Source organism: Lissotriton vulgaris, unplaced genomic scaffold, assembly GCF_964263255.1.
Source record: "Lissotriton vulgaris unplaced genomic scaffold, aLisVul1.2 SCAFFOLD_2344, whole genome shotgun sequence".
NCBI lineage: Eukaryota > Metazoa > Chordata > Amphibia > Caudata > Salamandridae > Lissotriton > Lissotriton vulgaris.
This window is the reverse complement of record NW_028243265.1, coordinates 326930-342490: the sequence shown is the minus strand read 5'-3', so window position 1 is coordinate 342490 and position 15561 is coordinate 326930. Positions and strand designations below refer to the sequence as shown.

Here is a 15561-nt window from a genome sequence, read left to right as displayed (position 1 = left end):
ACGTCATACATTCCCTGCAACACATGCTGCTGATCAGTTACAATAGTCTGGTTGTGTTTACTTAACAGGAATGTCAGAGCAACCCTTCTCTGCAACTATGATGTTTTCATGGCAGTTTTTTTTGCCTACGTTTTCCGAATTTGTTTTTGTTTTTTATTTTGTGGTTTTTCTGAGAAAGAGGACGTGTGAGCTTTTTGCAGGAATTGGAATGTTCCAAGGTCTTGCTTCCAGATTAGGACGTGTTTATTCTATCTACGGTAAGAGCGGGCACGCCATGTACATCACAACATGATGCTGCTCTTGTGAACCAGACTCACAAAAGAAATGCTAATTAGAGCAAGATGTTGTAACGCGAGCATCTACGTCAATGCAGAATACATACATAGCACTGCTGCTAGATGGTCCTGTGAAGGTCGCTGTCCTACGATAGAATATCACAGAGGCCACCTCTGCTCCAGTCAAGCTATTCATAGATATGTTGCAGTGAAGAAAAACATCAAACAAATCCAAAAATAATAACCATGGGCTGCCATATGTTTAAACCATCACTTGAAAATGTGGAGCCTGTACGGTGGTCTCAAAACGACCGAGGTCCAATGTCCCCCCCCTTGTCTTTTACGCCAAGACTGGGACTCGCTCATACCTGAATGCATTCCCACGACTCACAGCGGCCCGTGCAGGTAAGATCCGTGGGGCCCGGTGGGGGTGATTTCGACAGACGATGATGTACTTACATTTCTGCAGCTCAGCCAGTATTCTTGTGTGTATGTATGGAACCTTGGAATGCCCGATGACTGTGTGGAATGTTGGTGTGCCTGGTGGACTGGAAGAATGACAGTTGAAGAGAGTGGGCTGAGCAGCAAAGATGCAGCTCCTGGTGGGGCCATGAACTAGCCTTGAATCAGCTTTGAACCAACCTTCGATCAGCTTGTATCAGCTTATCTAAATACAACTATCTTCTGGTAACTTACAAATAAACCTCTACTTGGATTTACCTCGTGACTACAATTGTTCCTTGCAACAGAAAATTTATTATTAATTTAATTTTCCCGCATCATCGCCCGTCGAAACCCCCCCCCCACTCGGCCCCACCGCTCTTACCTGCATGGAGCGCGGCTGCATGGATTCCTTTTTTTTTTTTACACACACACACACAAGAGAAATACTTCGAAATAGTCTGAACCATGAGCAATCTATGTTAGAGGCAGTTCAACCCATCATTTTTCCACCCACTGTGCCACACCCGGCAGAGGTCCGTCACATGAAAATCCGTGCTCACCCAACTTCTCACGGGAACAGTTCGGCTCCTCCCCCAGAAAGGATCGCGAGTCACTCCAGACCAGTTCGAAATAGTCAAGCTTCTTCAGTAGCTATAGCTTGCTCCTATGGCAAAGCGATCAAGGCAACCGCATTTGGGCATCGCCCCTGCCCCTGGCTTCTTAGGTCGTTACATTTACCACAAAATAGGTAATGGGAAGAAAGTTTGCAAACACACACAGTGCATTTCCAACAAAAACCTCTGGCATGTTCTAGGCTCCCATTGTCCTGCACGCTCAAAGCACTCAGAGACACTTTCAAATGTCCTTTTCCATCTCATTGGTGAAGGCGGCTCCACAAACATGGGTTGGCTCCATTCCAACCAATTACCCAAAGTCAACCCTTCTTGATGTTCCAGTGGACATGTGTGCATTGATAACTGCCCTAGCTACACACGTATGGATTTATTTTGGAGGAATGGGAGATAACAAGAACTTATCCACCAGAGCACAGGATAGGATACAGGAAGTGTTGGGAGAACACCTGGGCCAAAGTAGGGCACATGTGCACCATTGTGGTTGATAAACAGTGTGATGGAGTGTGTGTGTTTGCATGTCTCTGTGTATATTTGTTGTGTCTGTGCATACGATAGAGTTCTATGGCATGTGGTAAAGACCATGCATATGACAGCAATGGCTTGGGTTTGACGTGGCACCTGGAATAGTGTTCTAATCACTATTTTCTTATTATGGGTCTAACAAGCTATTTATTGTCAATTAATTATAGGCCTATCTCTGAAACCTAATCTTATGCTAACCCAAAGCCCACTCTCAACCCTGGACCTTTGAAGTATGCTGCTGACTACCCGCATTTATTTCCATTACAACCTTACTCCAACTCTAATCTTAACCCTAAACTGACCGCTAAACCTAAGGCTGTGCCTAACTAATACTAGAAACCGAGTCTAACCCACAGCCCTACCTCGAGCCCTAGACCTAACACTATAAATTAGGCAATGATCAAGGCTATAGAATTTAGTGTATGATAATAATTACTATTTGTATTCCTCTTAGGTACTAGAGATGGAGCTCAAAAAGTCCTTTTGTAAGTATGGTATTTTTAGATGTATTTTCTTTGCTGACACAACAACATTTTAGTTGTTGGTTTATGATGTTTCTGTTTTGTAAATATTTGCTGTTCCTATAACTTACCCTGTTGTAAAATCAAAGTGCAAGGCTTAGATTATGATTAGGGTTGAACTAAGGTCTAGACTCGAGGTAAGGCTTCGGATTAGCCTAAAATTATGTTTTAGGATTAGGCCTAAGGCTTTTACCTAAGTACATAGTGTGTGGTATTCTTTGTGCAAAACCACTTGCTTTGCTCTGTCTTGAACTAAACCATCCACACTCTGCGAACTAAAACATTTAAGAAATAAGTAAAAATATTCCTGCAATGCATAACAATACCTTATTGGGAATTTGGTCACTGAATGTTGCGAGAGTATTTTAGTCAAATAATTTAAGTAACTATTAGGATAGAGTTTGTTCTGTTTGGATTACCTCACCATAATACAAGAGTAAAGACAGATCACAAAACAAGTTCAACTCATAAAAATTTAATCCAAGTAAAAGCAGTGCCAAGAATCAGATTTAATCCTTACTGTGGTGAGCTTGTAAAAATCCTAAATAACTAAATATTTTTTGCACCCTTCAGTGATGAATGGCTGAGGAGAAGACAACACCCACAAATGGAAAAGAGAGGACAACCCTGCCGCAAACCTGGATAATGATGGAGTAGCTGCTAACTTCAACTCCAAACTCCGGAAGAGAATTGCTATCCATATGGATTTCTTTTTGAAATTTACCTTAGGATATTCAATTTAAATTGGGTCACATATAAAATTGTAACATATTTGCCATTTTTATACGTTTTTAGGTGATTAATCAAGGCACCCTGTACGAGCCTTTAGAAGCACTTTTTTTGAATCGCGGCTGACCCATGCTCCTTGTATTCATCTGCCGTAACCCAAAGTTGAGAAAATGATTGCAAAGATGCAAGAATGGATCCCCCGATCCAGGTGGAGTGAATGCGTTCTGGCGGGGCTATGATGCGGATCTGAACTCGACTTGCCACTTGCCCCTGGATCTCGTTCAGCAAACGGCGGTCAATATCGTGGAAGAGCGTTGACCCACCGGCCAGGACCACATTCCTAAAGAGATCTCTGTGAATGTCTTTGTCACATTTCTTGACACTGGACAGTACCATAGTGTGGATGCCTGGCTCTGTTATCCCAGCGGCACTAGGATTGAAAAGTGACTCTGGGGCTTCGAAGAGTGGGCTACCAATATGTATGCTATTACCATCAGGAAGATTATAGACTCGAAGGTTGGTTTTCGGCTCTATTTTAGGCTCCAGGGCTATGTAGCACAGGGTCTCCTTGATATCTCTCACAATCTCTCTGTCTGAGGAGCTCTGGAAGGAAAATCCACTTTCCATGAGAAGTCGTGTAAGGTACATTGTAATGTCTCTTCCAGCATAATCCAGTCGTGAAACACTATGCCTCAAACTGTGCCCGTCGAAGACGGCCACCGAGTGGGTAACCCCATCTCCACTGTCTAGGACAACTCCTGTGGTGTGCCCACATGCATACAGTGCCAGCATAGCCTGCATTGCCACATACATCGCAGGCACTTGAAAATGCTCAAACATCATCTCGGCCATCTTTTCGCGATTCTGGCGAGGGTTCAGTGGCGCATCAGTGAGCAGCACCGGTCTGCTCCTAGATTTTATTTTCAGTGCTCGGTGGTACAGATACCTCCATATTTTCTCCATGTCGTCCCAAGAGGTCACAATCCCATGCTCCATGGGGAACTGCAGACGCAAAATTCCTCTTTTCGCTTGAGCCTCTTCTCCAACATAGTATTCCCTGTGTCCAGCTCCCAACATGGCTGGCCTGGTCCTTGGATACCCCACAACAGTGGACATGATAGACCGCGGTGTGTTTTCTCCGGCCACTCCGGCTTTACACATCCCGGATCCATTGTCGATTACGACAGCTGCCATACTGATGCTATATCCACAAAACTCGCTATCTGGGAGCAAAGAGAGAAACTCAGAGTACAGGTAGAAGCTTCTCTTTGCTTGAGAAGAAGGTTGCATTAGAAGAATTCTAGACTGCATATGTCACAATGAAGGGTTCTTTCAATGTTTTCCAGAGAGACTGGCAATGCTTGTTTCTAAAATGATAGGCACTATTATTTCAACAGTCGTTACATTTAAGTAAAGTTCTAGGATGAATAAATATTTGGGCTACATTAAATAAACACATGGCATTTTCATGTGATGTACAGGGCTGTGGAAGTCTGGGTCCCTCCACCAAAATGCTAACATATGTTAGATGATTTGAAAATTATGTCAATTTTGTTGTTTTTGTTTATTAAGGACATTTCCAAAGTTGATTCAAACGATTTGAACTAAATGAAATAAATACGTTCAGGGGTGAAAAGGCTTCTCATGAGACTTGGTTCCAAAAATAGCTAACCTTGATTGCTAAGCTCTATTTGTTCTGTCCCCATTTGTGCCCCTTCCCCAGAACTGCTGGATGTGCCAAAAGGGCAAAACAGAACAAAAGGCACTGCACTTGCCCTACACATTAATTTACCTCTCTGCCTTTACCTGCAAAGCATCAATTAAAGTGGTTCAATGTGACCTTGTATGGATGTTTATCCTTGGGTGCAGATATATTGACACAAATGTCCATACAAAGTCGAATGCTAACATTTTAAGCAACCAGGAACTCCCTCCATCCATTCATTCATCCATCCATCCATCCATCCATCCATCCATCCATCCATCCATCCATCCATCCATCCATCCATCCATCTATCTATCTATCTATCTATCTATCTATCTATCTATCTATCTATCTATCTATCTATCTATCTATCTATCTATCTATCTATCTATCTCTATATCTATATTACCTACTGGCGGTCGCCAGTAGGTAGTTATAGTTAGGACCTAGTTACTATAGGAAAATGACAACATTCTATTCCCAATAACTTTGGCGCCGATTGACGAATCTTCACAACATTTTAAAAAATAATTCTTTGTTGAGATCAACTCCTATGTTGAAAGGTTGAGGGTGATTCATCAAGGGGGGCCGAGAAAAAAGGGGGGGGCCCAAAACGTGTTTTTTCAATGTTAATTTCCATAGGAAACTTTAGGCAAGGCTACAGGTCGAACAGGTGAACGGAATTACCCCAAATTTGGCAGGAGAAGGGTCTTGGTCTAGAAAGCACGCTTTTATTTATTTGGTGTAAATCTTTTCAGTAGTTTTTGAAAACTATAGAAATTTACAGATATCGATATTTAGGAATTCGGCCATCTGATTGGCTGAGGCGTTACGAGCACGAGTTAGGTGCGAGCGGTGGCAACTAGGAAGTATTGGCCGCCATTTTGTGATTCTGTTGAAGTGAGTAAGGTGAAAAAGGGCAGAAAAAAGTGGGAAAGAGGAGGGTAGGAGCGCTGTGAGGTCTGTAGGGTGGTTAGGTGGTGCTGTAGAGGGAGTGTGAAGCGAAGTATTCACCCCTACCGGGGTGAAAGTGTTGTTTTACCCACTTTGAGATGGTGCTGAGGTGAGGTGCCGGTACACTCCGGGATGAAAGCTTGCGTGTAAACCGTGAGCTGAGTGCTGTAAACTGATGTGCTCTGGGCTCTGTAGCATACTGGCCGAAGCAAAGTATTTACCCCTACCGCTGTGAAAGTGCTGTTTTGTCCACTGTGAGATGGTGCGGATGTGAGGGCCTGGTGAACTCGGCGGTGAAAGTGTGTGCCTAAACTGTGAGCTGAGTGGTGTGTAGCATACTGGCAGAACCAAAGTATTTACTGTTACCGGTGTGAAAGTGCTGTTTTGTCTAGAGTGAGAAGGTGCAGAGGTGCGGTACCGTTAAATTCGGGGATGAAACTGTGCGCCTAAACTTTGAGCTGAGTGCTGTAAACTGATGTGCTCTGGGCGGTGTAGCATACTGGCTGTTGTAGCATATGTATGCAGGTGGTTTTAGTATGCGTTTAGAGTATAGCGGGAGTGGGAAGCAAAGCACTCACTGGTCTGAAGAGTCGGGGATGAAACTGTGAGTGTACGTCGTGAGTTTATTGTTGTAAAGTGATGTGCTGTGGGTGCTGTAGGATACTGGCCACTGTAGCATACCTGTGTCAGTAGTGTTAGTGTGCGTTTATACTATACAGGGAGTGGGAAGCAAAGTTGTCACCCCTACCGGTCTGTAGACTCAAATTAAGTGTTTTAGGAAGCAGGAATAAAGAAATAAGCGTGAAGAATATAATGTAGAATGTTGCAATGCCACAGAAGAAAAATGGGGAAATTAGGTGTGTCTAAGAAAGTGACTGTGTGTAATAAAGGCATGGAGTTTGGAAATTATATAGAAAGTGTCTTTATTTGAGTGCCATAATTGGACCCACTGGTGCAAGAGCGAGGGCATCCAGCTGATGCAAAGTTGAAGCACTTCTGTTGTATTCAAACGTAAGCGCCTGCATCAGTGAATTGTATATTACATGTTACAGTTACATGTGAAATAAACAATAGCTATTAAAATTGAATGACTCTACATTCTATAAGGAAAATAAAGGTAGGATACGATTACCACATGAATCCTTTAAGAAAAAAAAGAAATACAAAATTGCAAAATGTAATCAACAAACTTTTTAGGTACCTTGGCAGTGCTTTTTTGTAAGACAAAATTATCAATAGTAGAATGTCAGCAGTAGATTCAATGTGATGTGTGTCAGAATTGGTACTAGATCTCCCCACATTGGAACTTTGAGGATGAATACAAACATTGCGCTTTGGAGAAGCACATTCGGTACCTTTGTAGTGAAACTATACATTATTGTCATCAGCTGTTTCAAGAAAACAATCTTGTGTAGAGAGCTAAGGCATCGAGCTGAGACAAACTCCAAACTCTTCTGCTGTAGTTCAAATCGAAGCTCCTGCATCAGTGAATTGCATATTATATGTTAGAGTTCTATGTGACCTACACAATAGCTATTAGACATGGATGAATAAATTGTATAATGAAAATAAAGGTAGTTTAAGATTACTACACTGAGCCAACCAGTTGCTAAACAAAGTTGTCTTTCTTCATTTTTATTGTGAGGTTCTGAGCAGAAGTTGACTTTGAGTACTTTTGTGTGAAAGGGCTTTGTGAATAACAGGGAGGCAGAGAGGCGTGCGCACAAAGAATAGACGTGGTTTAAAAAAGGGTGTCAGGTTTAGGCTAATTTAGGAAGTAAATAGCGTATTTGCATAGGCCATACATCACCGATCCCTGGTGAAAGTGGAGACGTAAGGGGCAATAATGAAGATAGAGTTCAAATGTCTGAGTATACTTAGAAAGTTGTTATATGAAAGTAGTAGGATTGAAGTGTATTATAAAAAATGTAAGGGAAAAAGTAAAAAATCCTATTCAAGAATAACGTGAGTTTCTCACAAGTCTTGGAGATTCCAGTCCAGAAGTTCTTCAGCGGCTTGAGATGCGTAATGTTCCAAGAAGCAAATGTTGTCATTGTCTCAGAAAAGCGGAGCGATCCAATTCATATCTTCGAAGGGACAGTAATGTTCCTCGAATGTTGGAGTGGCAATTTGAATTGGCAGGCATTCTGCGATGTTGTGAAAGGTCGCACGTTGCAGGAGATCTTTTGCGGCTGCGCAGAAATCCCATTCCGCTGCGATTCCTCTTTCCATTGCATTCGATATTTCTCCACTGCCAGAACAATCCTGTTCATGGTTTTCAAGATAATGCATTACCTGCTGGATATCGGTAGCGATTGTTGGGATGTTGGCAAGGCATACATTCACTCGCCAGTCAAATGGGGAAATTTTGCAATTAAACAATGGTTGTACACGGTATGCAACGTTTACAATGAAATTTTTACAACGCACTACCATTACAACGCAGGCATTACCACGCATACCATTACAACGCATTGCGCTGGGGAGCGCTCTAGGATAGGGAATAAGTTTAATTTTCTATCCAACACCTTCCCTAGTGTCCACGGGGACTGGAGTTGGAATAGAAAATTATACTTACCACTATCCAGCACCTCTAAGCACTATGCGTTTTAACGGTATTCGTTGTAAATACCGCGTTGTAAAGGTATGCGTGGTAAAAGTATGCGTTGTAATGTCATACATCCGTTGTACACATATTGCATAAGTGTAGATAAATGTTATGTTGTAGCTAGCTCCGATAATAGAGGCAGGTAGGCGAAAAGTTTTTCTGTTTTTTTACAGTATTGATGTAGCTTGGCGTAGAGGCATCTTCTGTCAGACATAGTTGTTACCACAGAGAGTGTAGCCATTTCTAGAAGTAGAATTACTAGTAGGATGGCCGCAAAGAGAGCGAGAATTGTGGGCACTGTTCCTGTTATGCCAGAGATGATCGAATGAATGTAGTCTACTATTAAAGGAAGAACAGTTTGAAAGCATGTTAAAAGGCTGTAGGAGAGTGTGTTAAAAAAGTGTGCCAGACCTTGAGTGTGACATGTGTTGTAAATTGTGTACCAATTCACAAAGTGTAATGGGCAGTTCGTATTTAAAAGGGAGTATATTTTTCTTGAAGTTTGTGGTATCTGTAGTCGATACATTTCTTTTGCAGAAGTGAGGGAGACTACTGTTCTGAACAAAAGTGCTTTTAGTTTGGTTTGTTTCTTGAAATCTGTTTTCAAACTAAGAATTGAAGGCCAAGTTTGGGAGTTACTTTGTGTGGGTGGGAATAGACATTGCCACAGGAAGTTACTCTGTTTGAAACAGTAAGGACATGTGGTGTGCCAGCTCGCATTCCGTAGGAGTGCTTGTTATTGAGAATGTAAAGTCTTGAGGGGATGTGCCGGACACAGTCGAGTATGCAGAGCACAGACATGTGCATGTCAACATACACAGTCAGTAGGGAAGATTACCGAAAGGTAGCGCGTACCTGCCTCCCCCCTAAATGTTTAGGGTAGTGGGCTGGCTTGGCGTACGCAAGGCTAGCGTAGGGGTTTGAAGAAGAGGCCCGTTTCTCTGGGTGTGGTTCTCTTCCGGATTGGCACACGTGTCTGCCAGGTCTGCACAGCTTACACCGCCATGAGGCTGACGCCATGAGCAAAGGTGGCTGCGTGAATGATGCTTTCAGCGTGCTTGTATCTAGAAAGCGTAATGGCTGCTGTGACGCATATATGCTCCACAGTTCACCTTTTAAAACTGCCATATGTGAAAGAGGGCTCACCACATGGCGGCGGAAGGTCTGCGAGCTCGGAAGGCTGCTGAGATTAACGCTGGCTACTGCGACACGGGTACACAGCGCCCAGCCTGAGGCCCAGGAGCGTGGAGTGCTCTGTATACTACTAACACAGTAGTCCCACAGGTACCGACAGTGGAACAGTGTTTTTGAGACCATAGTGGGCGATGCTAGAACTGTATCTGAGAGTGGCGATATAGGTACTCCCTTCAACAAGTGCAACCAACTCTACGTCCCAACAGTGGAACGGTGTCTTGATCCCACAATGGACGATGTCCATTATTACCTGGTTGCTGCTTTTCACAGAGCTCCCTACGTTGAGGTGCATCAGACTCTGTGATTTCGTAGTCAACTGTTGCATACGATTATTGGGCTTGGTTGACTGCAGTCGCTGGACTACACCGTGGTACAGCAGGTCCGAACAGTGAAACAGGGTCTTAATTATATGAATTAGGATGTCAGAAGTTAAATTTTGTGATGTTTTCTGTGTACCCTGTCCGATGAGGTGCAAGCAACTGTAGGTCCCAACAGTGGAACGGTGTCTTGATCCCATAATGGACGATGTTAGAACTGTATCTGAGAGTGAAAATAGAGGTAGTCCCTTCAAACAGGTGCAACCAGCTGTAGTTCTCAACAGTGAAACGGTGTCTTGATCCCACAATGGATTATGTTAGAAGTGCATCTGAGACTGGAGATGAAGGTACTCCCTTCGTCTAGGTGTGAGAAACTCTAGGTCCCAACAGTGGAATGTTGTGTTGATCACACAAATGATATTACCTGTTGCTGGTTATTTTCACAGAACTCCCTCTGTTAAGGTGCATCAGACTCTGTGCTTCAGTGGTTAACTTCTGCACATGGTTATTGGGCTCAGTTGACTGCTATCGCTGGAATACACCGCGGTACAGCAGGTCCAAACAGTGAAACTGGGTCTTGATTCTATGATTGAAGATGTGAGAAGTTAAAGTTTGTGATGATTTCTGTGAACCCCCTCCGACAGCTCTGGCTGTGAACAAATGCTTCAGGGAGGCTGAAGGGATTCCAATCCCTTTGCGCTCTCTTAAGGCTTTGCTTTATTTGTTAGAAGATTGGATCCTCTAGTCGCAGAATAGCCTTATAGCTCTTTGTAGCTGGGCTATAGTGGCTATTAAAGTTTCTCTGCCTTGTTAAAGGCCTTCACCTTCAGCTTGGGCCTTTAATGCTGGAAAGGGCCTTTAATGGCCGGTATAACCTGCTACGGCGGGCTATAAGGATATAGTATATTTGGTTGAAGACGTTTTTTTTGATGAGTTACAGGTTTAGTACAATGACCAAATTCATCTTGCAAGTCGAAAGGAACAGTGAATAGAGTAGACTGTGGACATATGAAAGAAATCCCAATTAAAATTGTTTGGATTTATTTATTGTAGAGTTTTATGTAATTTATGTTGTTGTATTTTGTAAAGAGGTTCTCACTACCTCTTGATGGTTGTGTGAGTACTGCCTTCAATTAACAATGCAGACAGTAGTGTTCACAATTCAGATTGAGTCACTATTGTAGATGATGCAGTCCTGTAAGAGAAGAGATTGCTGTAGTTTGCTCTGTCTGCACCACTTATACGCATCAATGCAGCCTTTGCACGCGTTTTTTTTTGCTTTACATATTGCAAACTGTAGAGCTCAAGTCAATGCCATGTGGCTGTGGGCCCTTGCAGACAGCAGTGTTCACAATTGAGATTGAGCCGGTATTGTAGATGAAGTAGTCCTGTAAGAAAAGACATTGCTCCAGTGTGTACTCTCTGCACCACTCATATGCATCATTGCAGGCTCTGCACACGTTTTTTTTTTCTTTCGCGTATTGCAAACTTTTTTTTTTGCTTCGTGTATTGGAAACAGTAGAGCTCAAGTCCATGCCTACTTGGCTGCGGGCCCTTGCAGAACACTCTCTAAGGCCTGTCCTGCAGACTTCAGTTTTCACATTTGACATTGAGTCGGTATTGTAGATGATGAACTCCTGTAGGAAAAGACATTGCTCCAGTGCGCTCTGTCTTCACCGCTCTTATGCATCATTGCAGGCTCTGCACACGTTTTTTTTTCTTTCGCGTATTGCAAACTGTGGAGCTCAAGTAAATGCCATGTGGCTGTGGGCTCTTGCTGACCGCTCTCTCAGGCCTGCACTGCAGCTAGCAGTGTTCATAATTGAGATTGAGTTGATATTGTAGATGAGATAGTCTTGTAGGAAAAGACATTGCTCCAGTGCGCTCTGTCTGCACCACTTATATGCATCATTGCAGACTCTGCACACGTTTTTTCTGCTTTGCGTATTGCAAATTGTAGAGCTCAAGTCAATGCCAAGTGGCTGTGGGCCCTTGTTGATCGCTCACTCTGGCCTACACTGCAGACAGCAGTGTTCACAATTGAGATTGAGTCGCTATTGTAGATGAGGTTGTCCTGTAGGAAAAGACATTGCTCTAGAGCGTACTGTCTGCACCATGCATATGTATCATTGCAGGCTCTGCACATGCTTTTTTGTTGCATCACTTACGACACACTGGGCAGCTCAAGTCACCTTATGTAGGTGTGGGTCGTTGCTGACCGCTCTCTGAGGCCAACACTGAAGACAGCCGTGTTCACAATTCAGATTGAGTTGCTATTGCAGATGATGCAGTGTTGATGGCAAAAGATATTGCTCCTAGTACCGCCTGTCTACAGCACACATTATTACTGGCTGTGCACATGCTGAATGCATTTGATGTGGCTATGTGAGTGCACTAGAACTGATGGAGTGTTTATGATGTCATCTTTTTGTGTATTTTTTTTAGATCTATTAATTGTGTGTCAGTATTCCACAAGTTGTGGTTCTTTTACGGTAGAATTATTTCTATATTATTTCACATGTACTGTCCCTACCTTACTGCAGCACAAATTATTGATTCTTTTAATATTGAATATCTGTGTGTGATGCAATGATTACTGTTGTAGTTGATGCTAGCAGCAACTATCCCCTGAGGGCATCCAGCACAGACGTCACTGGAAAGGTGACCCTGGCAATAAAAAGGAGTCAAACACACGTGCCCGTACCCACTTGCACTATCTATCTGTGAATGTGGGTTCATTATCTATGCATGATACTGTCTCTGGGCCGTACTATATTACGTTGTGCTGTGGACAGTGTATGCAACCATGTTACCTCTGGTATTGAAGAAAATTTTGGTAATGTAACTTTTAGGTGTATGGCTATCACAGGTGGAAGGCTACTTTACAGAGCATGAATATTGCTGAAAATGATGGTTGCATGTTGTGTGTAGTGTAAGATATGTGTATATTGCAAAAAGTTTAGAACAAAGCTCTCTAAGCAGAAGAGGTGTGTTTCATGAAATGCAGTACAGAAATTGACTACAATGGGTGGCATTTTCGAACTGTTACAATGGGAAATGTTATGAACTAATGAAACATTATGGTCACATGGCAATCGCGCAGCTAGTGCACAATGAGATTGCACCCGATGTGATTTTGAGAAAATATAAATAAGTTTATTACAGTTGGAAATATATAACTGTTTAAAATATTTTTTATTATCGCTTGCTCTCATATACATTTTAAAGTTATTTAGATATAGTTTTGAGACAAAAAAAAATGAGGGAATGGCTTATGCGGCGTGATATTGTATGTCTATGATGTAACACAGGGCGTGGCAGTGTGCATTCTTCGCATTTGGAACGCGCAGCCGGTGCCACCCCATATGTACAAGACGTAACGCGCCGCTTGGTAGTGCGTACCGGTCGCATCCTACAGTAGCAGCTGGCGCGACCTCATACGTACATGTTGTTACGTGGTGTCACAAACCTGTTGGATATGAAAGGAGCATCATTTAAATGAGGTGGATAGGATTCGCGTGCTGATCGAGCTTGGTAGCCTACTGTTACGGGACTGTCGTTTTCTAAAAAAAAAAAATAATAATATGCATATTTTTTGGGGAAGATATAAAACATTACATCATTTTTAAAGTTAGAAAAAGGATAATAGAGTTGCAAAATATTAAAAAACTAAAAATATAGGTTTTATAAATATTAAAATAGGAAATTAACATTTAAAAAACCTTTAAAATTCACTGAAAAAACCATAGGTTTTACAGACGTTATAGTTAGGAGTTAGCATTTAAAAAACCTTAGAAATTCACTGAAAAAAACATAGGTTTCAGGGACGTTATAGTTAGTTGGACATTTGACTCATATAAAACCAGAGAAATTCGCCAGTTATAGTTAGTTTAGCTAACTATAACTCGCGCGCCTGCAATGCACTGCTGATGACATCACATATTACATCACTCATGACATGGTCAGTGACATCACTGATGACATCTCAAATGACATCACTGATGACATCACTGATGACATCATCCATGTGATAATCTGATGCACATACTGATGCCCTATATAAACTATGATAAACACACTCTAAAATACAGACTACTATTTTTGAAACCATACACACAAGAATGCCAGAATCTACATAGCACCTACTATTTCCTAGGTCTATACACACATCCAGTGTCTTACACATACAGTTACTCATCAAAACAGTACTATATTATGTACTGATACACCTATACATACAGTCACATTCTACCACTCATCTATAGAGTTCGTCACACACCTAGTCAGTCATGCAAAGAATGAAATACATACTCATTTACTCATGTATACAGGTATATACACCAACTGAGTTATTTATACACACACCGCATCACTTATTTTTGCAGATACTAAGACATTGTCTTATACAATCACTGATACAAGCACTGATTTATACACCCACTCTTCAAATAGCTTACTCTCATGTATACTCATTTATATACACCAACACTGACATATACTGCCTTAAAACATATGTAGTAACATATATACCACTGAGACATTCCTTCACTCACCAACACACCCATACACACACTAAATCATCCCTACAGCCCTTTACAGATGCACTTTTCAATCCATACAACTAGTGAATCAACCACTCAATGCACAGAGTGACACACCCCGCACCCACCCACACAAACACTCAGGCACTCATACAGATACTCAGACAATAAAATCAATAACCCATATAGAGACCTATGCAGTTACTCACCAACTCCTGCAGCCGCTTACACGCCAACTGAGACAGTAATACAGACTTTCACACAGTTTAGTCACTAATCCATGCATTCAGTAAGACACATTCAATCACTCACTTATACAGTCAATCACGCACCTACTAAATAATCTCTTCAGGCACTTGTAAATCCACTCATTCTTCAATACACCTTGGTATAGATATATATGCAAAATATTTAAACTTTACCGAAATACACATTTACTGGATGATGTCGTCAGTGATGTCATCAGTGATGTCATTTGAGATGTCATCAGTGATGTCAACAGTGATGTCATTTGAGATGTCATCAGTGATGTCATCAGTGATGTCACTGACCGTGACATCAGTGATGTAATATGTGACATCATCAGCAGTGCATTGCGGGCTCGCAAGTTATAGTTAGCTCAACTAACTATAACTGGCGGATTTCTCTTGTTTTATGAGTCAAATGTCCAACTAACTATAACGTCCCTGAAACCTATGTTTTTTTCAGTGAATATATATAGATACATATGTACACACACACACACATACATTTCTCTTTATGATTGCCCTTTGTAAGATGACTTTCCAGTTTTCTCTGTGCCCCAATATCTGCTTCCTAAACATCAGCTCTGGAGATCCCACATTGTCCTCTCTTTTCCAGTGGGTGTTTGGTCGGATTTCTCAGGCTTTTTGTGCAGCCCGCGCAGGGATGGGGCAGAGGTGTCACTCAGTGAATTCGCAGTGCTACGGAAGCGATTGTACTATGGATTAGATCTTCACACGAAGGCTTGTTCTCGTGACTGCATGAACACTGGCAGCTAATGATGGGCTGAACTTCACTGTATATGGGGGGGGAGCAAGAAGGCTTTGACATTGCAAAAATGCTAAGCTTAATTTGTAAAGAAACATAAGAGCA

At 42.1% G+C, this 15561-nt stretch overlaps 1 protein-coding gene across 1 annotated transcript; it reads right to left on the bottom strand.

Moving 5' to 3' along the window:
• Positions 1-2988: 2988 nt before the first annotated feature.
• On the bottom strand, positions 2989-4693 carry LOC147668423 (actin-5-like). Its single transcript, XM_086948555.1, has one exon. It carries the CDS (start codon positions 4435-4437, stop codon positions 3223-3225), a length of 1215 nt encoding a protein of 404 aa, XP_086804681.1. The 5' UTR covers positions 4438-4693; the 3' UTR covers positions 2989-3222.
• Between the last annotated feature and the right edge of the window lie 10868 nt (positions 4694-15561).